The sequence below is a fragment of the Cyprinus carpio genome, chromosome A25 (assembly GCF_018340385.1).
Source record: "Cyprinus carpio isolate SPL01 chromosome A25, ASM1834038v1, whole genome shotgun sequence".
NCBI lineage: Eukaryota > Metazoa > Chordata > Actinopteri > Cypriniformes > Cyprinidae > Cyprinus > Cyprinus carpio.
Window position 1 is genome coordinate 9,338,863 of NC_056596.1, and position 27,569 is coordinate 9,366,431.

At 36.4% G+C, this 27,569-nt stretch overlaps 1 protein-coding gene and 1 pseudogene across 1 annotated transcript; both read right to left on the reverse strand.

Annotated features, from left to right (window-relative positions):
* Positions 1–9,970: 9,970 nt before the first annotated feature.
* LOC109057235 (dual specificity protein phosphatase 6-like) lies at positions 9,971–14,056 on the reverse strand. Its single transcript, XM_019074440.2, has 3 exons — positions 13,188–14,056; positions 12,182–12,616; positions 9,971–11,582 (listed from the first exon to the last, which is right to left on the reverse strand). Exons 1-3 carry the CDS (start codon positions 13,585–13,587, stop codon positions 11,272–11,274), a joined length of 1,146 nt encoding a protein of 381 aa, XP_018929985.2. The 5' UTR covers positions 13,588–14,056; the 3' UTR covers positions 9,971–11,271.
* Positions 14,057–18,832: 4,776 nt separating this feature from the next.
* LOC122135676 overlaps positions 18,833–27,569 on the reverse strand; it is a 48,681-nt pseudogene continuing 39,944 nt past the window's right edge.

The following is a 27,569-nucleotide window of genomic DNA, read 5'->3' on the forward strand; positions in this document are numbered from 1 at the left end:
TGCACTCATCACTTAGGAATTCGCAACCCTTGACCTTCCTGCATTCATCACAATAGTCAGAGGCGAGTGTCAAGAGTCACACTTTCAACTCACCGTGGCTTTCAGAATGCACACTTGCGTGTTTAAATGTTTATGGATATTCAACTTCTCAGATTGCAAATGTGACACACTCGGTAAATTCAGTAACGCTGTCCTGATTCAATGTCTTCGGTCTTTGTTTTGCGTCACTCTTTGTCTTTTTCATCACTCTCTCCCATCCGCATTATAAGAGACCCCTGAGAGCAGCAAAGGGGGAGAGAAAGAAAGAGAGCAGAGGACTGGAACAAGGCAAATGGATAGAGGGGGGTTATTGTAGAAAAAGGGATTACTGCCTGGTATTGTCCTGCCTTAATCCCACCATTTTACTATCATTTAACACCTTTCAGTGGTGGCCCCCCACTTCCCATCCTCCTCCGCACACACAATCTGCTCTCAGCCTCCCTCCTCAGACAGTGGGAAATCTGTTATTCAGCCCAGGTCAAGCAGGTGGGGGGGCTGGGTGTTGGGTGGGGTGACAAGTATGGTGGTGTGGGGTGTTTTGGGGGGAGGTCCGGCCATTTTCTGACCCCAACTTCCTCTATTCTCCACAGCGCGGCTCAGGGGCCCCATAACCCCCTTTGTTGAGATTGATGGCCTCCTGTTGTAAGAAAAACCAACATGCTGCTCAAACAAGCATACACGGACATTACTGGCAGCAAGACTTGTGACGGCATTCGTGGATGTTTCCCAAATTACTTTCTTGTCTTTCTTCAGAGCAAATGTGTTTAAGTGCACACTTTTCACCCTGTAATTGATAAGATACACTATATATAATGTACACTCTAACTAGTTTCTTTAATTTAACTTTCTGAAATGAATTTCCACCATAGTTTTATTTCTGCCATGTATAACATTCTGTTGCAGAAAAAAAAAATCATACGCAGGTAAAAATTACATTTTGAAAGTTTTTTGAAAGACATGGCCAACTAATTTGGCTTCCTTAGGCTTCCTTAGAATTTTAGGCATACAACATACAGACAGTTAAATTATAATTTGATACATATTGGATCATTTTCAGGAAAAGTTTTAGGAAATTATTGGAAATTGTGCTCAATAAAAATATTCTGTGCATATTTACCTTTTCTTCACACATTATATGTTCATCTCAAGTTTTTCTCTGGAACTGTTGTACCCTTTAAAACAACAAATACTCTGAAAAAACTTGAGGAATTTTTTTTTTAACATTGTCAAAATGACATTACAGCTGTGAGAAATTTTTATAATAAATTTATAATAAATACATTTTTTTTATATTTTTATTGTAAATTAAAACAATTACAAAAAGTGAATTCAAAAAATATTTTCAGGTAATAAAAACTGAAAATACAAAATGAAAAACTAATTCAAAATATTAATAAACATTTATATATTATAAATAATACTTAGTTTACACTGATTTTCACAAAATAAATATCAATAGATTTGAAAACATTTTAATTCCTAATTTTATAATGGATTTTCATAGTTTATGATATTTTCACAAAATATTTGAGTTATGATATAGCAATAAAATCTATACATAAATGACATTTGAAAATTAGACAAAACAAATGAAGAAAACATGATTAAAAAAGTCAGTTTTAATTTGACCATCAAAAAAAAAAAAAAAAAAAAAAAAAATCAATCAATCAAATCAAAAAACTGTTAGTTTTAATAAAAGTGTTCTTGAGTTTCTATCCGCAGCACAAAGGGCAAAGAGGTAGTAGAAGCCGAGAGGGGCGACTGCTCTGTGGGTAGCCTTGAAGCTGGTGGTATCACAATCAATCCCTTTAGCCACTTGAAAAGAATTTATTTTTCCCCCATCTATCCGTCCATCCATCCTTCCTTCCTCTCCATGTTGCCCTCCTTCTAAGTAAAAGTGCAGCTGTCATTTGTAGTTCTCAGTTTCTCTGCCCCCTGTGAGCGCTCTGAGGGCCGTTCCTGGGCCGGGGGTGGGCGAGAGCTGGGAGGGAGGGAATGTGGGGGAAATTGAACAGGTGCTGCTCCCCATTCACTCTTTCTGGAGTCCATCTCTTCCTGTGTCCCTGAGGAGAGGAAGTCAGGGCTCTGCTGAAGGGATTAGAGCTTTGGATCAAACAGAAGAGCGGCCGTTCTCTCTCTCTGTGAGGCAAACCCATGAATTGGTCAACACTTGCACTGCGCCACATCAACAACAAGCAATAATTGGTTTCCTAATCGCAACATGCTGGCATATTTCACATTTGACAGGCACTTTTTATCCAAAGCAACTTGAATTCAAGGAACGCAATTTAGAAATTCACATTCTCTGGGAAATGAACCCATGACCTTGCTGCTGTTAATGCTGCTGTTTAAGATTGAATGGTCTGGCTAATATTTTTGGAGTGAATAATATAAAAGATTCATAATCAGATTCATTCTAGTCAATCAGTCTGTTTGGATAGTTAAGGTAAATTAATCTTTTATGATTTTGAATAAATGCACTCAAAAAGGAATATATCATGGTTTCCACAATAAATAAATAGATAAAAAAAAATTCCAGCAACTGTTTTCAACACTGATAATAATATCATTATTAATAACGGCGCACCAAAAAATAACTGATAATAAATTCGCATATTAGAATGATTTCTGAAGGAGCATGTGACACTAAAGACTGGAGGAATGTCTGCTGAAAATTCAGCTTTACATCACAGGAATAAATTACATTTAAAAACATATTCAATTTGAAAACAATAATATTACTGGTTTATTGTATTTTTGATCAAATAAATGCAGCCTTGTGGATCATAGGAGACTTTTAAAAAACACAAAAAATCTGAACTATTTTAAAACTTTGACCATTAGTGTATGTTTAAGAACATACTCATTGTTAGTAGCATAATGTAGCGAACTACTTTTCCAAAACATATCTCCAGTGTAGTTGAACTGCTTATTAAATTTGGATTAGCTTAACTTGCCACCCTACTGTTTCAAAGTACCATTGCCAAAACCTTTTATGGGAGCTAAATGTAAAAATCTTTCAGTAATCCAGTAAGAATTGCTAGCACATCTGACAATGCTTTTACACTTACCACCAAAAGATGAGCTTTGTTGTTTACCAACAAAAGATGAGCCATGGGACAAACCCATCAAAGTATTATGATGGCAATATCCTGACACCAGCAATAAACCTGAGAGGAAAACAATGGCAAAGGACATTAGCCTCGCCTTTGCCTCAAGTGAATTTTGGACAGGTTGAAAGAGAGGTCAGAGCAATTTAACAACACTTTGCTCAAAGGGGAAGGTCAGGCTTGGGCAGGTGGTGGTCAGTTTAGCAAAAAGAGCGTCTGCATTCTTTGTGTGTTTGTGCAGGACAGGAAACAAAACTGTAACACTAGTAACTAGCAGCACACAGTCATCTGACACGATGGGAAGCTGGAAAGTGGGAGATATGGGATGGGGGCGCTTTAGCTGAAACAGAAATATGACTGCTAGCATCAGTGTTTTGGCATGTGGAGGTTTGTACAGTGTTGGGTTTCACAGTGGCTGGCATCCTGAAAAGAGAAAAAAGGTGGTGGTTGTTCTCAGCGCTAGCTAGCTTCCTGTTGTGGCTCTGGGTCTCTGTGTGTGTTTGTTTGAGCTTGTTTATGAGGATGTTTCTATGACACTAGGAAGTGAGTGAGTCATTTAGGGCCAGTGTGAAGTTTCATTCTTAGTATGTGTGTGTTCTAGCTTCTTTGGTGCCATTAAACGATTTGTCATACTTACATTTATGACTGTCGTAACTTCACCTCCGATTGCACGTTTTTAATGCCTGCAGGGATGTCATTTTTAAATATGGTTTTGTACATTAGAGCCAATAAGACTCGTACTGCTGAAGTGCCTTAAATTATATAGAAGTGTATCTGTTTTAGTGTTTGTCAAGTCTCCATTAAAGGTAGAAAGGACAGGGCTAAAAGGAACATATTGATTGTAATGTGTTCCCTGTTCTTAGCTTTCACTCTGGTGTCAGTCCTCAGAGAGAACACAGTGTTCTGACAGATTGTGTGTGTGTATATACGACAGTCAGACAAGAGCACATCACTGAGCCGAGACAAAATTGCATCACAAAATCATCAGAACAAAAACAGTAAGAGGTACAGTAATGAGTTTGTTTTTTTGTGATTTTATGATAATGAGTATTTTATGAACAACTGTGCCCCCCACCACCCCCCTCCCCGGGTTTGACCCAGGTTTCATGAAATTCAGGCCATGTATGAGCGTGTAAGATGTAATCATAAACATCTGGATTATACCTTTGTGTGTATAATAACATATTTGGAAAGACACTCAGTCCTGCCTCTACACTCCCAAACACAGTCCTTTCTGGAAATGATATAGTCTTCCCGGCCTATCTGGCAACATTTATTCAAACAGAGACCGGTCCATTCAGAAGCCCAGAGTGCAGTCATTCATGCTCAACACAAGCCCTGACTTCGCTCTCTCGCTCTCTCTCACACACACTCTCTCACTCTCTTGCATTCACTTTCTTTATTTATTTATCTCCTGAGTTTGCTTAGCAACTGCGCCACAAATTGAAGCACTGCAGCGGTGAGTCAACCTGCTGTCGCACTAGTGAGAAATGGAAGGACAGATGATGCTGTCAGACTGCATCCATGTGCATTTAGTCTGAACAAGGTGAGAAACCGATCCGATTCAGGTGTGAAAATGATTGGTTTCTGTTAAAGTAAGGTCACAGAGGTTAGATGCACAATGTGATTTGGCTGCTTATGAATCAACGTGCTTTTCGTACCTAATTATTCTTGAGAATTATTTATTTGCAGGCACCTCAAATGCTGGGCACACTCTCCCACTTCTTCTTTACCCCAGTTCTCTCCCTTACTCCTCTCTTCTTGTTTTTGAAGCATGAGACATATTAATCATTTCCTGGAGTGCAGCCACTCACAAGGCCGGTCTGAGCTCCTGTGATCTGAGTGAGTCTTAACTCACTTCCTATGTCTGGCTAAGTGCAAAGTGGATGAGAGCCGTGTCACAGCACCAGAAAAACAATGAGAAAGACAAAGATGCAGAGAGAATATATATCTGCAGGACAGTCTGTATGTGTGTAACCCTGTCAGTAATTCACTTTTATTTAAACAGCAATATTTGCCTTTTGGAGTTGATTTTCAAGGGGATTGTTTTATGTTTTCAATGGCATATGTTATCTAACCTTACTAAATTTTGTCAAATAAAAATATATAATATATGTTTATAATTTTATGGTTTTTTTTTTTAAATTCTAAACTTTTTATGTCTTCAAAAATGTTACAGTTTAATAAAAGATTAATAATTATTAAAAAACAATATAATATAAAAGAATATAATAAAGTAAACAGAAGTTGGTCTAGCTATACAGAATTTATAAACCCCATATATTTTAATAAATTTTATAATTTCAAATTTAACAAGTTTTCTGTTTATAATTGTATACGTATATATAGAATTAACACAAATATTAACACTAATAAATGATTAATTTAGGTTTTTTAATGATAAAATAACCACCACACCACAAGGCCAAAAACCTAAATGAAACCCTTAATACTAAACTAAAACGTGCGACTTCAAACTCAACAGATTGTCTTGTATACTCTGGTTCTGATCCTAGTGTGTCTGTCCAACAATGGTGTCTAATATTTGGGTCTAATGCCTGGTTTGCTGGAGGTAGTGTGGATTGAGGCACAATGTTTTTGCTCTTTCACACCATTTCTGTCTCTGTTGCTCTCTACCCCTCACATGTTATTTTTAAAAGCGCTTTTAAATGATAATGACTATTTTTACTCCTTTTCCATCAAGCTGCGTGGGCTCACACAGAGACAGCGGCGGATGATTCATATCGGCTGGAGTGCTCCTTTTGTGAACTGCTGCCACCACATCTCTGCTGTAACATGGCCTTCATAGAAATGAAGCCACGAAGCGCCTTGAAATGGATGGAAGCAACACAAACCGGGAGCTGTAAGCTGTAGGCTGACATTCACGCAGCGAATCTATTCATAGCCGATGGAGAAACTCAAGGTTTAAATGTCTTTATTTGATTTGTGCCTGTAGCTTGTGATGAGCAGCACCATGCTAAACCTTTATCAGTTTTCATCCTGTTATGAATTCAAATGTGTTGCGCACCTGATTGCTAATAATGCAGACACGCACTTACACACACTTTTGTTTCTGGTGGATTAGATAATATGGCAACAAGTCTGTCATGCTCTAAATCAACAGCACATCTCATCTCTGCAAACAGAAACGGAAGGAATCTGGTGGAGTTTTGGTCGTGGAGAGACACGCGTGGGCTGAGATGTAGCGCTGAGTAACAGAGCTCTTGTTTTGCCACTGCTGAAGTCCACAAGTGAGTGAAAACACAAAAAGCTAAAGCTTTATTTCCAAACAAAGCACTTCTATGTGGCCCTTCTTGGAAGACATTCCTCTCCAGCATTCCAGTGAGTGTGGAGGTGGAGGTCTCAACCACTGGCTTTGAGGATAATTAAGTTTGTAATTTTTAATGAAATGTCCCACCTACATACACTGAATGTCCTGAAACCTCTTTGTCTCTGTCTGACTACCTCTCTCTCCACACACATATTGAACTTATATATAATATACAAAAATAATTAAATGTCTGTCATTAATATTAATTATTACAACATATATTTAAAATATATTATTAAATATGTTACACATTTATTATTTGTAAATTAATACATTAATAAATGTAAACCTATTAATATAATTAGTATTAACAATTATTAATACAAGGTAATGTTTTTTCTGTACATATCAAACCCATTAATTGATTTTATATTATTATAAATATGATTTTTTAAATACATTTTAATTATTTTGAAAATTATAATAATTTTAAATAAATAATAAATGGTCACACAATACATTATTTATAATTTACATACATTTAATTACAATTACACAAAATATAACGTTCATATATATATTAAACTATATAAGCATTTTATAAACTATATACACTACACTACTTTAATAATTTCAAAATTATATATACTTCTAAGTACATTTTGTCATTATAAATGAAAATAAATAATTTTTTTATATATATATATATTATATATATATTTTATATTATAGAGATATATTTTTTTGTGTTATTTTTTTTATTTTATTTTTTGTAAAATATATGTGTAGTATTTTTAAAGATATTTTTATATGAAATGAAATTGTATATGCATGTATGTAATCTATATGTATATGTGTGAATTATATATATGCAAATTTATATGATAATTTCTTAAGTTTAATATTTATAAAACAAAGAAACAATGGGAATGAAATATATACTATATACGCTACACTACTTTAATAATAATAAAGTTGTACATAGGGTTGGGAATCACTAACAGTTCCTTTTTTAACATACTGGAATCAAATGATTTTCATGAACTTTGTTTCCATTATGAAAAATTTAGAAAAGTTTCGGTTCCAGTATGTTAAATAAAGGAACTGTTAGGGATTCCCAACCTTACTGTACACTACGCATTGCTCTACATAGATTTATAATGAAAAGTATCACCATTACTGACATCTTCTAAGCAGTTCTGGCTTGTTCGTAAGCCTCTTCGTATTCAAAGTGAGTGTGAGATGGAGAGCAGGAGGTAAAGAGATCACTTTGCCAGGGGTGAGTTCTCTCCCCACGTTGGCGGAAGTTCTTACTCTGCATGTGGGTGGTTTGGAGAAGAGCCCGTAGCAGTTAAGTGTGATAACAGCGTATCCACTGTGCCCACTGTGCTGTTTACTCACAACACTCTTCTGCCCTGTGCATAACCTCCAGGATGTTTGTCATTGAAGAAAAGAAAGATGAGCTAATAGATATACTACCAAATTTCTTTTAATCAGTACACCTCCACCATGTTTACAGAAAAAGGACAGATGTGTCAGCTTTTAATTGGTATGTATGTCTGTGGCTTGATTTACTTTTTGCAGCACCCTTTTGTTTCAAGAACCATTTTAGCTGTACCAGGTTCTTGAGATGCCTTTTGGACTAAAAATGCTCTAGATAGGTTTTTCAGATCACCATTTTGGATTCCAAAGAACTGATTTTGAAAGAAAGGTTCTGAATTTTGGTTACACTCTTAAAAATGAATGTTCCAAAATGGAACCATTTTTGTTTCCTCAATGAATCTTTCAGTAAACACTTGGTGTGAAGAACATCTAAAGAACCCTTTTCCACTATAAAGAACCTTTTGTGCGATTAAGAGTTCCAATGGATGTTAAAGGTTCTTCGTGGAACCATAGATGCCAATGAAGAAACTTTATTTTTAGAGTAAATTGTTTAGAAATTGCACAGAAAATCATCAGTGGAGAAAGGAGGTAGATCAAACCATCTGTGATTGTTTGGTTACACACCTGCCCATTAAAAGTGACTGACAACAGACAAGGTCATCTAGACAGGGGTAGCCTTCTCTTCTGCCACTCACATAACCACACAAATGGAAGAGTGCAGCTGGTGAGCAGGGAGGTGGTGGGCGGATGATGCCTGATGGGAGTACAGGAGGTGGGGTTTGCGAGGAGGGTGGCTTTGGGGTCACTGGAACTTGAGCACCGGAAATTGCTGGGCATGTTGGCAAATCCTTCACAGCGCAGCCTGTCACAAGAGGACGACAGGGACTGAAACCCTTCACACAGGATTAGCACACTGGCCAAGTATAGTCACAATCTGTTGGGTTTATTTTCACTGCTTAAAAGACTTACAGACCTGTAACAGTAAAACTGGGACACATGTTGTCATAAGACAATTGTGTCTTGGTCACTAAAAAGCTATTACATTTAATTGAACAATATTACAATAGAAACTGAAATCTATCTTTTTTAAATAATGAACTAAATTGCTCTATATATATATAAAAATAGCTCTTTAATTAGTTTATTATTTAAAAATATAGATATTTGATTATAGATTATATTATAGATTAACATATTAAATAGTATTAATATATTTATACTACACATATTAATATTAATTTAATAAATATTAATATATTTAGATTGATAGATTTTGTTCTCGTTATATTTTTATAATAATAATAATTCAATTCTATTTTTTACTAAATTAATTTAAAATTATTAAGCTATTTTTTAATTATTATATCATTACATTTTCATAATTAATACATTTTATATAAAATTGTATTATATTTACGTATAGGTGTATATGTAAATGTATATAATAATTTCTTATATTTAATATTTATAATACAAAATAAATTAATGGAATTCAGACGTAGGGGGGAAAACATTACATGAGTGTCTAATATGAGAAAATCCATTCTAATACTACTCCTACTCAGTGTTCATGTTGGCAGATATGAAAAATTGATCGTTGTTATTATTATAACAACAAAACACTGCTATTTTGCCATCAGAAATAATAATTACTCATTTTAACCCTATTTCTTACTCCCACACAGGGATTATAACCCTTTATCTGATGTATGCATCATGTATGCAAGAGGGTGTGAGGTTGTGGGGTTTTTTACTGTTTTTTGAGTTTTTTGGTTTTAGAGTGGTATCTTGTTATGTTGTCAGGAAGGGGGGGTACATTTTGCTCTAACCAGCCCTTAACTGGAAATACCAGCCTGTTCACATGGAAAGTTGTTTTGCTCACTTAACAACACTGAGTAATACTTTATCTTTTTGGGAGGGGACTTTTTCATTGTATATCTGTTCTACACTAAAGGTTAATCTAGTCTTTGAGGTTAACAGTAAATTTTTCAACTAAACACTAAGTTAAATAGTTTTTGTGAATGACTAATGAAATGTGTTTTTAGTAAATCTATGATTCTGCTTTGGACAAAACCAATAAATGTTACTTTTTCTGAATGTATTTGCATTTCGTAATTAGTTTGAATTCTTGTTTTCAAGTGAGGCAAAGAAAACAGAGAGACATTGATAGATTTGAATAGACAAAATAGCAATTTATTAATAACTTATCATTTCTTTACATTCGTTACATTGGGGGGAGTGGTTTTGTGAAACAGCCCCTCCCCCCAACCAGGCTTTCGCTTTGAAGGGCAACAAAACCCTCATGAAAACCATCACTTTTCTCACAAAAAATTGCATGTCACAGAACTTCCCTGAACAGGAGACACACAACGTTCTCCCAGCTTTGTCAACAAAGACCTCAAATCCTTGCACACAAAAAAAATCAGCGTTACTTGCTTCAACCCTCTGAAGTCCCCAGAAAAATTACAAAAAACGAGTAGTATAAAGGCGTATGGGTCCTAAATGGGCATGCATCTGAAACCCCACCGAATAGCATTCGAGGAATGCCTCGTACAGGTACAAGTTTGGACGACCCTTCTTAACGTGCAAGCACGTAAGGTCGGGCCCACTAAAAACGTACTGGTGAAAAGAAACAGCTTATGGGAACTGCTCTGAAAGGTTACCACACAATAACACTCTTATGTACAGAACTAAGGCAGGAGAATGACAACTTTGATCTGTGATGGTGGTTAAAAGGCAGGGAAAGGCGGAATTGATCCGTAAAGCAAAACTGGAATATATTACACATATACACATGGCAAAAACCTGTTCAAATTTTTGGCATTTAACTCGTCGATAAAGATAATATTGAGCGATATTCAGTTTGTTTACATAAAGAGGATGAAAAAGAGAAGAAAAATCTACAGCCGTTCCTTTAAAACAGGTATATTCTAACTACGGCAAGGCTTACCAACATCTTAATATACACATGTATAAATGTTTCAAAAATTTCTCCACACAAATAAGTTGGAGTACAGTACACTCTGCCATCATTACCGAAGGGAAGTCTCGTCCCAAAAACAGGCAAGTCTTCATTGAAGACAAAAAGAGCACACCTAGAAAATGTTAAGGTGCAAGTGCTAAACAAAACAAATGGAGTATTTGTAATTGTTCAGTTCCAGTCAAGTCTCTTTGGCACACCAGCCCCAATATATTGAATGTTCTTTCCATTTTGAGAGTCTTTCCATGCTTGAATATGTATATATATGGATATATATATAAAACGAACTACTTTAAAGAGTCTTGGAGATATAGAGTCACGTGATCTCTCTCCGTTAAACAGCAGCGTAGAAGCTCTGGGCAACCGCATGCCCCATCAGTGGCTACTCTGGTCGGCCGTCGTCTCAAGCCAACATCAATAACGTCAGGAACCCCTCGACAGGTGTCGAAACAAAGAAACGCACGTTCAATTTGAGTCAGGGCAGGACCTCACGTGGACTCGAGAGGGTCCAACTGGAAAACGTTGTGATTGGTCGGCGTGGTGAAGTACAACGGTTGGGTCGGAGCCGGTACTCGGTTGTCACACGGGCTCTTGAGTCCCAACGTGCGCTCAAAGTCCAAAAGTTGGCCCATGAAGTTAAAATTGGGCGAGATGTTGGACTTCTTCATCTTGACTATGTCGTACGCAGTCATGGACAGGTTGAGCTTCTGCATGAGGTACGCCACCGTTACTGTGACGGAACGGCTGATACCGGCCAGGCAGTGAACGAGAACGCCACACTTCAGTCCGCGGGCCTCATCTGAGGGGGGAAAAAAAAGACGAGATGGTTAGTTAACTGACTTATGAATATGCAATTGTACATAAGCTTGGTTGTCAAGAATTCATTACGGTCCCAGCATTGACAAAAGGGGCCTCATTCAGCAGGATTTCTAGTGCATGACTGCAGGCTGAGAGGAAAAACAACTCGCCATTTTCTCAGGGAACGTGACGTGGAAATGGGCTATTAAGGTTAATCAAATGATCCTTCCGCTTGCCAGGTTACTCGACAATGGTAGCATTTGGCCGTGTAAATGTAGAAGTCATGGCAGCGCCCTGTCAAGGCTAACAGGATGTCAACACTGCCCTGTAAATGGTCCACATTGTGTGGAGAAACATTGCTCTGTCCTAGATTACTTTCAATGCTGCTTGCTTCCTTCCTGTTGAGCTCAAATTACCGCCTACCCCCTCCGTCTCCCGTTTCATCATAAGCCTTTGTGTCACAATTGCACAACTGTGGGATATGTTACTATGCAAACAATAAAAAAACGGTGCCATCCGTTTGGTTTCAAAACACTGAAAGACCCGGTAGTTTTAATCAAAACTGGGACTGAATGAAAAGCAAAAAAATGTTTTACTTACCAATAAAGCTGATGGCTTCTGGGAAAAACTGAGAGAGATTCTGGCTCCAGTGATCGGAGATGGGAATCTGCTTGTACTTAAACTCCCCGGCGTTCTCGAACATGTTAGGAAGATTAGGGGTCACGTTCAAGATGTACTTGATGCCAAACTCCTCTAGTATATCCAGGTTTGTGGAGTCCTTCGCGCAGCCTAGATACAGATGCGGCAGGATCTCCACAGGGAACGAGGGCTGGGGGTTGGAAAGAGGGCTGCCGTCTGAGTCGGTTGCGCTGCTTGGGTCTCGGTCGATGTCTGACTCAATGTCTGAGGAGTCAGAGCTGATCCGGAGCCCTCCGAGACCCAGCACCTGGGAGGTCGGTGAACTGCTGCTGGAGGAACCGTCGAGGTTCGTCTCACACATAGTAGGGAATTCAGCTTGAAACTTGCTGAAGCCACCTGTGAAGTTCAAGTTAGAAATACATTTAAAATGTATCCCTTAAAACTAACCACATATTTTTATCAGAGTACTCATTTTTTAGTTACAAGTAATGACGAGCAGTTTTTTTTTTTTTCACAAGTATCCATTCATTACATACAAGTGCTCTTTGTTTACTAGTATTTACTTATTTGCATTTCAGTTCTAAATTCACTTGATTATGTATTAGAGTACACTAGTGTGTATTCCTATTGTTACTAGTAATATTTTCCATATGTCTGGCACTGTTTTTAATTCTACAATAAGGAAGCCATTCAAAGTAAGTCCAAATGTAACTAGTACAATACGAAATGTGACTACAACTGGGATATCTGCTAGTGTATCATAGCTATTTTTTTTTAATAAAGATTCACTAGTAAAATACATTTCAGTTGGAATACACACTAGCTTGATGTATAAACCACAGATTTCCATAGAATTCAATGGCAAAATATGAAATCTGTTATTATTAACAATGAAAAGTCATTTAGTTGCCGTAAACCACAAAAATACACCAAGTAAAATCACAAAACACGGTGAAAGTGAACGTACCCTCAAGATAGAAAGCCTTGTAGCCCTCGTCCTTCATTCTCCTCAGCAGTAAACCCAACACGGAGCCGCCGTCGATGTTTTCATTCCACTCTCGGCTGTACTCGTCGTACAACACGATAGTGTCCGTCTTGCACCTCCGCGCGAACCTCTCCCTGTCCTCCCCGTTGGAAAGCAGGGACTTGATGGGCAGGTTGCCCTTCTTGAGTCGCCGGAGCATGAGGCTCGGGATGGCCACGTTAATGGCCGTTTCGACGTGCGACGATTCGTAGAGCCCCTGCGCTCGGCAGTCCATTACGAGCAAACAGTCCCTGCGCGTCTCCAGCTGCTCCTTCATCCACTCTACCGTCTTGCTTATGGCCATGACCGAATCGAACTGCACGGGTTTGAACTTATCAAGCATTAGTGAAACACGGTGCGGTACCGGGAGACCTTAAACTGCGGAGAAGACGCGCTGCTGCAAGAGGCCGTAGACGTCTCAGGCCTGGAGCATTGAGATTCTCAAGTCAAATTCGCTTCTGCACTGCCGAGATGGTTAAAATCCTCGGGTTTTGCTTCGAGAGTCAAGCGCAGACTCGCTCTACTTCCACCTCATTCATGCGACTGCGTGCATTTATCAATGACTCACACTAGCCAGTGAGTGCGCGAGCCCCTGACGTTGTTATATAACTTCTCTTCTCTCGCCGTCGATTTTCACACGACTCGATCTAGATATCCAGTCGAATTTCGATCGCAGACGTGTCACGCAAGCAAAACGCCTCGTAGCTTAATTTCCTTTAGATATCTATCCCGGAGAAAGCAACACTGCGTCCTCCGCTGCTCTAGTCCTAGATGCTTGCTCTGTCACTGCGAGCTACTGAATGGATACAAGCACCAGGCGTTTCAATGGATACATTATGTCGGCCAGCCAATCAGGAGGCGCCGAGCAAGCGTCGCTGTGGAAACGGGGCCGGATGGAACGGACTATGTTGATGAATTGTTAATAAGTTTGTCATTCACAAAAACGGAAAGGAATTTCCGCCCCGGATCAGCGGAGTGCAAACAAACAGTAGAGAGGCACCGCACGGGAAGGAAGGAGGAGTGCGCGTGTATTTGGTGAGGGGTCTATATACCTCATGCTCAGGTTACACACTTGAACTCCGTTTAGCCGCGTTTCAGTTTCGTCCGGCTGCGGTTTGTAACTCGGTTTGTGGAGTCTAGTACGCCGCTGGCTGCCGACAGTTAAACCCAGCTAACAAAAATAAGTTGCAAACGTTCCCATTAAATTATGAAAACGTTATTTCTGAATGTCCTCTGTACTTTCAAAACGTTAAAAGTTTTAAAAACTTGTATTTTTATTTGTGTTTTATTATTATTCGAACGTTAATAGAGCATTCTATTTAACCATTTCGTCCCCTTGGAATTATAAGGTTCTATAAAAAGTCCCACAATGTACACAACTTTAAAAAAATCTATCACATAATGTAAATACACTGACACAGAATAAGAATATGCGAATAACTCAATTTTGACAAAAATGTCAGATAGAACCTCATAATTCCAAGTGGACGATTTGGCAAGTATTATGGGAACGTTCATGTTTCAATGAACATTATGAAACAAATAGGCTAATATCAATAAAAACGCATTATATGACTGGCTGTCTGAATAAAATATTTCAGTCAGTTCCATGACCGATCTATAAATAATGTTTTGTGCTAACGTTTTGAGAACATTATTCAAGACCACATGACATTAGCTACTGGAAGAATGTTATTACTTTAAGAGAACTTTGCCAGAACGTTCATCCAACGTTCCCTGTTAGCTGGAATCGAACATATTTCATATATGTGCTGTGTTTTAAATTAAGCCATTTTTAATTTCACATAGGCTATACACTGTAAATAATTTACATTTCATATTACATTATTGGTATGCTTGTTTCACACACACACACACACACACACACACACACACACACACACACACACACACACACACACACACACACACACACACACACACTAAATAGGCCTACTAACTAGTTTCACTAACTAAACAAACAAATTCAAGTAGCCTAAATAAATATGCATTAAAATAAACATTCAACAAAACGATAAAAAAATGAAATTGTTAGTCTATGAAAAATGACAGCTGTGCCAGACAAAACAGGCCTATAGGCTTAATATTAAATAATCCATTCATTCATTACAATTGCATAAAATGTAAACAAAACACCCTAATGTGGATAACTGATAAAAACACAGTAATATAATTGTTTTATTGTAGTGTTTTTACCCCTTTCTTTCAAGCTATTAATTATATTCGCTCACTCAATCCGAATCAATGAAGGTGGGAAGAGCGCTAAATGAGCGCCTAATAAACATAAATAGAGCCATCAAAATAGTTTAACACCAGATGCGAATTGTGAGTTTCTCCTTGCCTCCTGCAGTCATTTCCTTCACTGAAGCTCGTGTCTTCTTGTGAGTCGAGAATAGCGTGTGTGCAAGCTTTGAAAAAAGATCACTCACAAATCCTTCAACAGCTGCACCGGATTCCTGCGCCTACATTAAACCAGATGTCTTTGATAATATTTTTACATGCCATTATCCACAATTTTATATTTGCTATCGGTTTCAGTAGAACAAGGTTAATTTGAATTGCATGCTGATAAACTAAAGCCGTGGTGTTTGTTTAAAAGGTCAGGGAGGTCTCTGGTGCTCGGAAACGCTGAAGCTCGAAAACAAGCAGTCGAATGTTATTCAGCGTGTTCAATTTGCATAAAGTAGGCGAGTTTAGAGAGACAGAGGAAAAATATAAATGTGCTGTTTACAGGCATGGCCTATGGTGAAGCAATAAATTAACCTCTGGAACTAAATACAGCTATTAATACAATAATGCTAATAAAATATGTGTTGAGAATGAATGTAGTAGGCCAGATTAGGGTGATCTGATTAACATGTTGTCAGACATCCTGTCTCCTGTGTCACTTGGCAGTCAACTGCCCTTTAATTGTCCATCAATGCTCTCTGTCATCATTCACATGCACAGTGGTCACATGGGCCAAAGGTGCATTCAGTTTCACCATATGAAACACCACACAGTACCTAGATAATGGCCATTATCCTGTAGCTTGTGGAGATCCTTCTGGGAAGGCTGAATTGTATTCTCATTGTAATCCACTTTGGCTGCTTTACTGTTTGAAGATACTGCATCTGGATGAGCTTTTGTCTTCAGAGACATGTTCCCTCCATTTTCCAAAATCTGAAATCTTATAAACCACTGATTCTTCCACTTGTCAGTAGTAAAATGAATAAATAAGTAAAACAAAAATAATAAAATAATAAAAATAATTAAAATGGATAAAACTTCAAATGAATCTTCTTGATTACTAGGATGTTCTTCACACAAATATACAATAATTGCATTTACTTTTTATGTTTTCAACATAAAAAGGAAAAAAATATATATTTTTGGAATAATTATTAATTGTTAAATTAATTCTATAATTATATTAATAAAATAAATGACAATAACAAATATTATAATAACATGAATAATTATAGTAATAATAATAATAATAATACCCATAACACACAAAAAAAATGGCTGGTGGTTACAAAAATACAAAGAAAAGAACATTTTGAATAAATAAATAAATAAATAAATAAATGGAAGAGGCAGACTGCATCGTATATAATTTAAAGTCAATTATATTTTTAACAAAATTTTAAAAATGCAATAAAATAAACAATTAAATAATAATTAAGTAATAGAAATTAATGTTAAGTAATAAAATAAAAAAAATCTATAATTTTAATGACAATATAAAATATAAAGAAGGAATATTTAATATTTAAATTATATTTCAATTATATTTTTTTTTATAAAAATATAAATTTTAAAAATTTAACCTATGTAATAAAATAAATATAATAATAAATATAAATAGATTTGCTTGCACTCATCAGAAAAATGGCTGCTGCATACAAAAAAATATTTAAAAGAACATAATATTTTTCTCTTAAAATTGAAAAGGTTTTATCAAAACGTAAATGAATCCAAAATATTTTTTTTCATTCACATGTCCGTACTGTATGTGTGCACAACTGACAGAATAAAACTGATAAGAACTATTATTTAGAAAATTTCCTGATAAATTATTAGCTTTGCCACCTTATTGTTATACATCAGTCTGTAAAGATTGTCAATTGTACCTTGTACCTAAATTGTTTTTAGTAGAGTCATTTATGCTTTAAACAGACACATGCAGGTCATCCGGCTCCGGCAGCATGCCTACAAACTGATAACAACTCAGTTCTTCCTGCTATTATCACAGTGCCGATGATATCTTGTGTGTCAGAAGCAAACACAGCATAAAACAGCTCTGTGCTGAACATCCAAAAGTCCTGAACTTTGCAGGTATTTTCATTTAGCCAAATGCGTATTACAGTACATTTGCAGTCATGTATGAATTTCATTGTTTGTATTCAAAAACATTCAAATACATAGGGAGGGATATTTTTTAGAATAGCGTGTATATAGACTTGTGGTTCAGTGGAAAGAAGTGACAGCTCTTTGTTCCCCCCTTCCTAAGTTCCTGGGTGGGACTGGATGTTTTGTAAGTTTCTGCCGCTCACCAGGCCCACTAGACAGTGAGGTTTGAGACAATGCCGGCTCCGCTTTTATCTGCGGCTCCATTGGGCCGGGTCTATGTCCTGCATCAGGGTCTCTGCTGACCCCCCACTATCACTGACAGCAGCTCACATGCTCTTGGGATGAAAGGTCAATCTGATTGTGTTGTGAATCACTGAGGTTTCTCTTTTCTTAAACTAACTGCTGCCCTCACCTCCCCCTTCACCTATGATACTGTGTGACTTCCTGCTCCCATGATCTTTACTTCCTATCTCACTGTTGTAGCTCTTTGTATGCTGATTTCTGCTGGGGGGTTGGTGCACTTTCACAAACAGCAGAAATGTTAATGATGTGTGTAAATAAAGCTGTTTGAGAAGTTAAAAGCATGTGACAAAAGTCATTAAAGTGATTATTTCTATATTCAGTAAAACAACGGCTGAGGTAAAGTGTTTGTTCTCAGCATAAATACATTTATATGTATTATATATATATATAAAAATATTTGCTCTCAAATGGATGAAGCTATTTTTCAGATATGATTTGATTCAAAATATTGAATACAGTAAATATGTGGTTAAAAATAAAGAGAACAAATAAATAAACAAATTTTCTTGCACTCTTTAAGTTTTTTTTTTTCTTAAGAATTTATATTTTTATTCAAGGACACATTAAAATTGATCAAAATTGAATGCAAATAAGATATTTATAATGTTACAGAAAATTTCTGTTTCAAATTAATTCTGTTCTTTTGAAATTTCTACCCATCAAAGAATCCTGGGAAAAAAATGTATGATGATTTCCACAAAAATATTAAGCAGCACAACTGTTTTTAACATTGATAAAAATAATAAATCAGTATATTTGAATAATTTCTGATGTGACACTGAAGACTAGAGTAATGACTGTGCTTCACAGAAATAAATAGCATTTTATAATATCTATTTAAATAGAAAACAGTTATTTTAAATTGCAATAATATTTCACAGTATTATACTGTTTTACTATAAATAAACTTCTTTCAATCATTAAAAAATCCTACTGACCCTACGCTCATGCACCAAAATAACAACATATCATAACAACAATTACCAACATATATATTTAAACATACATGAAAAATAAAAAGTGGGAAAAATCCCATGAAAACCATCACAATATTGCCTAATTGTATAATTGTGAATATATAGTGAATACTTAACATGTCACCCTACACCTATATGAGGCACCTCTTAATGCAACAACTTCTAATAATTTTAGCAGTCTGTCTATTTGAATAAGACTTGTTTGTACTTTTAGCAGGACAATAAATAGGTTTGCCTTAGGCTAAGAGGAGGGACACATTAAAGGACACTCTTGGGAATCTAGCAGAGGTTTCAAAGCTGGGCTGGTTTTAGTGGATCAAAACAGGAAGCAGAGCCACGAGGGTCTCTCCAGAGAACCGCAGTAAACAAACAGCCCCGGTGGGCCCTCCAACAGCAGCCCTACAAACAGGAAGTGATGAGAAATTGTTCAGATGAAACTGAGATCCAATGTTTGGAAGTCATCAACAAGTCATTAGGTCACTGGACAGCTTTTATTCCGATTGATTTGCCTTCCAGGACATTATTCATGTGATTTCATGCATACATATGGACATTCAGCCACAGGAATGATGTCCAGGACATATTATTGATCAGGATCACCCCGCAGGGCGTGTTGTCGGACTACCCTGGAACACGAAAGCCCATTGTGGTGGTTCAATTTCACCAGTGTTTCCACAATCGTCACTTCTCATTAACACATTTCAAGTTCCTGAACTTCACTTTTAGAAAATTCCAGTTATGTGTAAGAGTGTTTCATCAACTTTAGGCACTAAACACGTGAAGTTTACACACAAGAAACACAATTTTATTTTGTTTTAGAAAGTTTTTGTCTATTAACAATGTCCAATAATATTTATAATATTTATTTGATAAAAATACAGGGGGAATATTTATACTGTCAAATATTATTACAATTTAAAGTAAATGTATTCTATTTTGGTATATTTTACAGTGTAATTTATTCATAGGATGTAAAGTTGAATTTTCAAGAGCTGTTACAGTCTTCAGTGTCATATGAAAACTACTTAATATTTTTGTGAAAATATATTTTTATATTTTATATAATATATACGATTGTTTGATAAACAGAAAGTTCAAAAGAACAGCATTTATATGAGATGATTGATTTGAGATTTTGTTTTTGTACAAATGTATATGTCATTAATGCAATTTAAAGCATCTTTGCTGAATAAAATTATTAATTTATTTTAAATATATATATTAATGACCCCATACTTTTTAACATTTGTGTATATCACGTGAGCATTTTGTTTTTATTTTTTATAAAAAATTTTCCCCCAAAATAATTAAAAAATTCTAGTCTCATTTCTATTATTTTTATCTTAATTATTTTGGTGTATCTTAATCATTGTGATGTAAATAAATTTTTTCTTTGGGGAAAAAAAGGGCCAAGTAATTGGTCTTGCAAAGGATAATTTCATAGTCAGCATTTAATGTATCCTAAATACACAAAAATAAATATTTTCACACTTTGCATCTTTTCTCAAGCATTTAAAAAATATAATTCATGTTTTTATGATTCAAATACAATTTCCATATTTTAAAATTAAAAGTCTTTATGTTTGGGTTATTAAAACAGTACAACTTATAAATAAACTGAATGTGAAAAGTAGTAAATATAACCAATGAAAGCACTGCAAATAGATTCCAAGTTTTAATGTGGACACAGAGTTGGTTAAATGTTTAAAGTTGGGATTTGTTATTTTTTTTATATATCAAAAAGTAGGAAGTAAATGTGCCTAAAGTCAAAGAGACACCCATAAACATTCTCTCCTGTCATCTCTTTCACCGCAGCGAGAGAGAATGTTCTAATCTCAACACATTCTTGCTGAATGATTCGGAGCGGCTGAGAGCTGTTGAGAAAGACCCTTCTGCAAGGCGTCATTCCAGACCCAGCTGTTTTCCTCAACCCCTTTAACAGAGGTCCTGCAGATCCTGAAATATGACAGGAATTTGTAAACAGTGGCAGACAGGAGGCCCCGGGTGAGAGAGGGGAGGGTAATTGAAACAGAGCAGGATGAAGGTTATTATGTGTTTGTATGGCAACTCAGGAGTTGATGGCATGTAATTACAGTGCTGGCTGAGAGGGGAACACTTTATATCCTCTTGCAAGTCCCAGCAGCGACCCACTGGTCTGTGCTGAGATGTAATGGAAAGGCAAATTGCAGAGTAATGGAATGTTTATTCTGTCCTTAAACATCCAGTATATTTGCACCTCAGCACCTTGTTCTCTTGCACTGATGTTGTACACTATAATGATGACTGCAAACTTACTACAAATCCTGTAGTGCCTGGTTTGGCAGATGCATCAAAATAAAAACAAAAAATAATCTAGTACTATTAAAAATCTAGCACCAGCCAAGCAACTGTCATTGAGATGAATGGTAAGGCAAGAGATAGTTTTCCCTGCATATTATCACAGACCCCATTGGTTGTGACACAAACTTATTTATTTATAGATATTTCAACATCACTACATATATAAGGTAGGAAGCAAAAAAAATCTTTATAAATAAAATAAAGAATTAATCAAATAATTTAATAATTATAATTAAATTATATATAATAGTATATTATAAATAATAAATTATATCACATTTTATATGGTATTTGGTTTTTTGAATAGTTTTTGTACGTTAAAAACAAAACAAAAAACAGATAAGTTCATGTAAGATGGATGTTATAAATCGAAACTCATGCGGTTTAATTTGTTGAAAACGATGTGAAAATGAATCCTGGCCCTCAGTGAGGGCTCTCTCACATCTGTAACGAGAATTATACAAAAGTGGCAGGATTCATATTCATCCTTGCTTCACAAAGACATAAGAGCTGCTCGGAAAGCGGCTTACAAAGCCGGACCACCCACCAAGGCTGAGTGTTCGTCCAGCACATGCCCATTTTTAGCCAGGTAAGTCAGACCCAAAGCGTTGCGTCAGCCCTCAAAGAGTTTCAACATTTCCTCAAGCAAGACGCCGGGGCTATTCTGGATAGAGCCGCTGGAGACGGTCGATAGACTGGGAGCTCGAGTGCTACACCACCCCACTAGCATATTCACAGCATCTCTTTTATCCCTCTTTAAGGGGAGTCTCTCACAAAGGTCACACTATACAAAGGTGTGAGGTTCCAAAAAGCAGTTCTGCTACATAATAATATCTGAGGTACTTTGCTCCAAGACCACCCACAAGGTTGTGGCCAGTTCCGCCGCCTCAATGGGAACATTGTTTCCCCTCTTTGGAGAAAACCAGATATTTCATCTAGCCAGATCAAGACGGCCTGAAACAATTACTCAAGTGCCATTCGAAATTTCTCACAGGCAATTGAGACAAATAATCAGAAAATCTTAAGGGGCTGCAATCCTGCTCGGTTTAGTGCTCTACAAAGTGAAGTGTATTAAGGGTTAATGCAAATGGAGAGGGTGGCACTCATTGCGTTCTTGGATTGGCATGCTGGTCTGCTCATATTTAATGCCCAGACTAAACAAGTCCTCAACCTAAATACAAGACTGTTGAATCTTTCAGTTGAGTTTACACTTGGCTGTTCCATCCCAAACTGTACTATTCACTTCTTGGTTGAGTTTAAATTGCCAAACCGAAAAGACAAATGACTTTTTATCTTGTAGTTGTGGTTATTTCACAACTACAAGTACAACACTAGTACTTGTGACTAGTGACAATAAAGGGCTACTACTATTTCACACATTTGCCATGTAATTTCTCATTATTTGGACATTTGTGGGACATTAGAACCATAATGTATCCTTCAAAATAAAGGTTCTTTGTTGGAATTGATGGTTCCATGAATAACCTTCAACATGTATGGAATCTTTTAATCAAACAAAGGATCTTCAGAAAAAGGTACTTCAGATTCTAAAAATGTTCTACACACACACACACACACACACACACCCCTAAAAGGTTTATTGAAAGGTTCTTTGAGGAACCCATGATGGCTCCAAAAGGTGGTTTTCGCAGTGAAGCTGTAGAAAAGGTTCCCTAAAGAACCTTTTTAGTGAACAGTGAACCATTTTAGGAAAACTTTTCCATTATAAACAAACTTTTGTGCAATGGAAAGTTTCCACAGATGATAAAGATTCCTCATGGAACCATGGATGCCAATAAATAAGCTTTATTTTTAAATGTGTAGGTGTACAGTGCTCATTCGAGAGCTTTTGGATGCTAGCAGAGAGTCAGCGCACTTGAGGGAAAACAGAAGCTGCGATAATTACAGAGGCTGAGGTCGGGTGAGCCTCCACCAGCTGCGGATGTCCGTGCCGCTCGTCAAAATCACTGTCAGCTTGCGAGTGTGTTAAAGCTGTCATGGTCTGGCGGATGTAGGTTTAACAAGAGAAAAAGAGCAGATGCAACAATCATTTCCACCTTCTCATTTTCACAACCTGCAAAAGTGTGCGAAAGGAAAAAGGGTGAGATATTGCAGGTTGTCTTTGTATTTTCACTTCGGCAAAACTAGCAGGAAACACAACTCAAATATTCTTTTCTTCTTTTTTTAACCACATATAATGTAAATTGTAGGTGGGAAGCACAAAAATGAGAAGACTTGTTACCACGCTAACATTTGCATAGTATATGGGATAACTAGCATAATGATAACTCCCAAAACGACAACATTACAGAACATTAAGCATAAAATTCTCAGCATGAACCCAATAAAGTTTAGGCATTTGAAACTAGGCTGACTGAATCTCTTGCATAAACAGTGATTTAGCAGTAGCTCATCTAGCATGATGCACCACACATCTCGTGTCAAATCAACAACAAAAGCTATTCTGAAGAGCTCATATAAACAGACAGAAAACATCCTTTCAGTTAATCTCACAGCGAGATGACAGTGGTGAGACAGGCTTGAGACAAAGAGCATGCTGCCCACCTCAGCATGACGTTCTCTCGCCAGCTTGTTGGATGAAGGTTTGCGTACAAAACCCTGTCATCCCATCATCCAGGCGAGCTGCCCGGATGGTCTCGTGCGCAACAGCATGTTAAGAGATTAGGAAATGCTTCCTAACCTGCTTAACACAAAACTACCTTTGGCTCAAACGCAGGTTCACCTAACCAAATGTGACTGCCACTTCCACAACAGATCACTGCAAGCAAATGCTAGTGAAAGCACAAACTTCTAGAAAGCACAGAAATCACTAATTAGATATCTTTAATATCTCAATTGTTTCTATTACAAAAAAATCAGATTAAATGGAGAGTCTCCCACTTTTCAGATTTTTCTAGCGAGTTCATTCAATGTGTGCTGTCAACAGCAATGCTACAAAAACTAGCAAACTAGCTAAGAGGAAATATCTACGTAACTATTGTACAATATAATTTCATATTTTATAAGGACACAAAAAAATAAGGTTGACAAATACATTACATCACATTAAACAGGCTACTGAACTATTGAAAAACGTAGCTGAGCGGCTAGTCACTAATGTAGCCAAAAGAAGCTTACTCTCCAACACTCGGCAAAAATTCTCTCCTTTCTTCTTTTCCTGATAATTTCAGGAGTAATTATGATGCTAACTGAATATATAAACATAAGCTTTGCTCCCTATTCCCTTGTTTATATAAATATATATATTACTGGTTAAAGTAATATAAACGGTCATATCTGAAAGCGCCAAAACTAAGTAGTAAATGTCTGTTGCGATGTTTAATATAAAAATAAGTGTAATTTGGTTATATTAGATGTGTCTTTTATCTTATTCAACCATAATCACAATAGTTGCATTGTAACTGTTGATTCTGACACACTTTTTTACCTACAAGCAGCCATGTACAAACCATACCTAGGACTAATTAAACTCAATAACATCGCCAGAGTCCACTTCTGGTCAAATAGAAAGCGCCTATTATACACTAAAATGTATTGGCAAAGTACACAAAGAACAACCCAAGTTGATGCAAAAACTGTTATGGATTTAGTAATGTCCCTAGAAATCATTGCTAACATTTACTGCTACATAAACACAACCATTTGGCATTGCTTTTTTAATTAACCAAATCATAACATGATGAACAGCAGGACATTAGCATGTAGCACCCAGCTACAGCAACCAAACAACATGACTAGCGTTGAGAGGGTTTACACCAGATGCAATTACTTCCTAACTTCTTTCACTAGCTCATCCTCTTTTCTTGTCCTCCTCTTCTCTATCCTCTCAGACTCCGTTCTGGGATGGGGCTTGGTGACAGATGGGTTTGGGACATCGGGCTGAGGGTCGGGACGTAGGGAAGCGGCTAAACTAAAACAAAAACAGCAGTTGGCAGATACCACCCCCTCAGCCGAAGAAAGCTGAGTGATTAGAAGAGTTGAGAATGGCCGAGAGCACCTGGAGAGGATTATAGACAAGTAGACTCGTACACAAAGCACTCTGTTCTCTAGGGCAGTGGTTCCCAACCCTGGTCCTGGAGGCACCCCCCCAACACAGCACATTTTCCATGTCTCCTTTCTCTGACGCACCAACTTCAGGTCTTGGAGTCTCTACTAATGAGCTGAATCAGGTGTGTTTGATTAAGGTGAAGATTCAGGATGTCTCCGACCAGGGTTGGGAACTACTGCTATAGGGCACTGCTTTGTTAGCACTTTTTGGGATTAGCAGGGCCTGCCCATAACACACTTGCACATCAGTGTGGGATTGATGGTGACCATTTGCTTACATAAAGGCTTACAGACGGGAAGAAGACATGACATAAGTGGACTAAGCATGTATTATCTTACTATGTGTCATAAAAAATGAGGTAACTGAGATACACGGTCGTTGCATAATGCTGCTTGGAGTATTATGCCGCATCTAATAACACGCAGTAGGTTGAGACAATTGCAGAGCAATTTATGAAACAAGAGCCTGATTCATTTGAAGGAATGTGACCAATGGGGAGAGAACAAAAACAAACTATGAAGATTTCAGCTTCACCTAACAAGAATTAGTGGTGTGACAAAACAAAATGATGTAATTTTAAATATACTAATACAGGTGCGAGTCTCACAAAGACAAAAAACATGCATGTCATATTTCACCCCAAAAAACAAAAGAGAAAATAAATTTTATTTAAATAATAATATTAATAAATAAATGTATTTTAAAATATATTTAAATGTGTGTGTGTATTATAATAATATATATATAATATATATATATATATATATATATATATATATATAAATAATTATGAAACTATTTAATAATATCTTTATAATTAACATTCCATTTATAATCTGCATTATCAAATATACAAATTATTAAGAATATATTACTATATAGCATATATTAAGAATTGATTAAAATTATGTATTAAAATTATATTTCACATAAAGAAAATTAAGCTTATGTTCTTCATTATGAAATTATTTTCTTGACAATTATGGATCTTCTCATCATAGAAAAGAAATAAGTATATATGAAAAATCTATTTTAAATTTTATCTATCCAGATCTATATTTATATACACATAAACACACAAATACATACATACATATATTCATGCAATGTACAGTATTATTTGTTATTTGTTTGTTACTGCATTACACCAGTAACTATTTAGATTTGCTGACAATGCCACAGATTCTTAATGGTCCGTAAAATCTTTTTATTTTCAAAAGATATTTTCTATTTTGGGGTGAAACATGACCACTTATTCATGAGATTCCCCCACAGAAACATTAAAAAGTTAATAACAACCCAAAAATGGGTGTCGATGTTTGCAGTAGACTGCTTTTCAAAGCATGAAAGGCTCAGGAAGCTAACTTGACCTAACTTTCTCAAGCTAAAGTGAAACTCTGTCACGCAGCCAATCCAATCAAGCCAGATGGAAGGCTGAGCCACAGAGGACAATGAGTCTCACCGTCACATACATTCCTTAAGGATGAATTGACAAACAACGCTAGTTCATTCAGACCCACACCACCCGGCTAGACACCCAAAAACAAGAGTGGGTGTAGAGAAGTAAGATTACACAGACGTCTCCACCTGCCAGCTCTCTGTCAGGAGGCATCAAGGGAATAGGCTGAAAGTCTTGCTTAAGGAAAAGCCATTAGGATTGAGATGTGGAGATGAAGTCTGGATGCTCGAGTGGCACATGACTGGACAGGCACATGGACACTAGAGCAGAAAAGACGGCTGTGATGCTGTCCTGCAAACACAATGTACACAAATACAAAATGGCACAAATGTGTGGTATCCCTGTAGTCACCACTTAGTGCTCAGCTGATTTGACTGAGATTCATTTTAATAAAATTAAACAGCATTTTAAAAATATGCTGGCTTTGTAACAAATAAAATCAGGGAGACAGGGACTAGTTGTCACAGTTTTTACTCTAGTGAATTATTAGGTATATTAATGCATATGCAATTTTTAGTGTGAATAATAAGAGTCAATACCCCAATTTTATTCATTTATTTTTTTAAATGATTTGTCAGCTTGATCTCATTAGTATTCGTATGTTTTCCTACATAAGCATTACATTAAAAATGCTAAAAACTTTGACAGTATCTAAAATGGGAAAGTACTTGAAATATGCACAGTTTTAGAAAAAAAAATATATATATTTATATAATAAATATATAGGCGGAAAATAGGTATATTTTAGTTACAATAAACTATTATACTTCCAAAGATATTTTTAATCAATTTCTAAGAATGGATTATGTTTCTGACAAGCC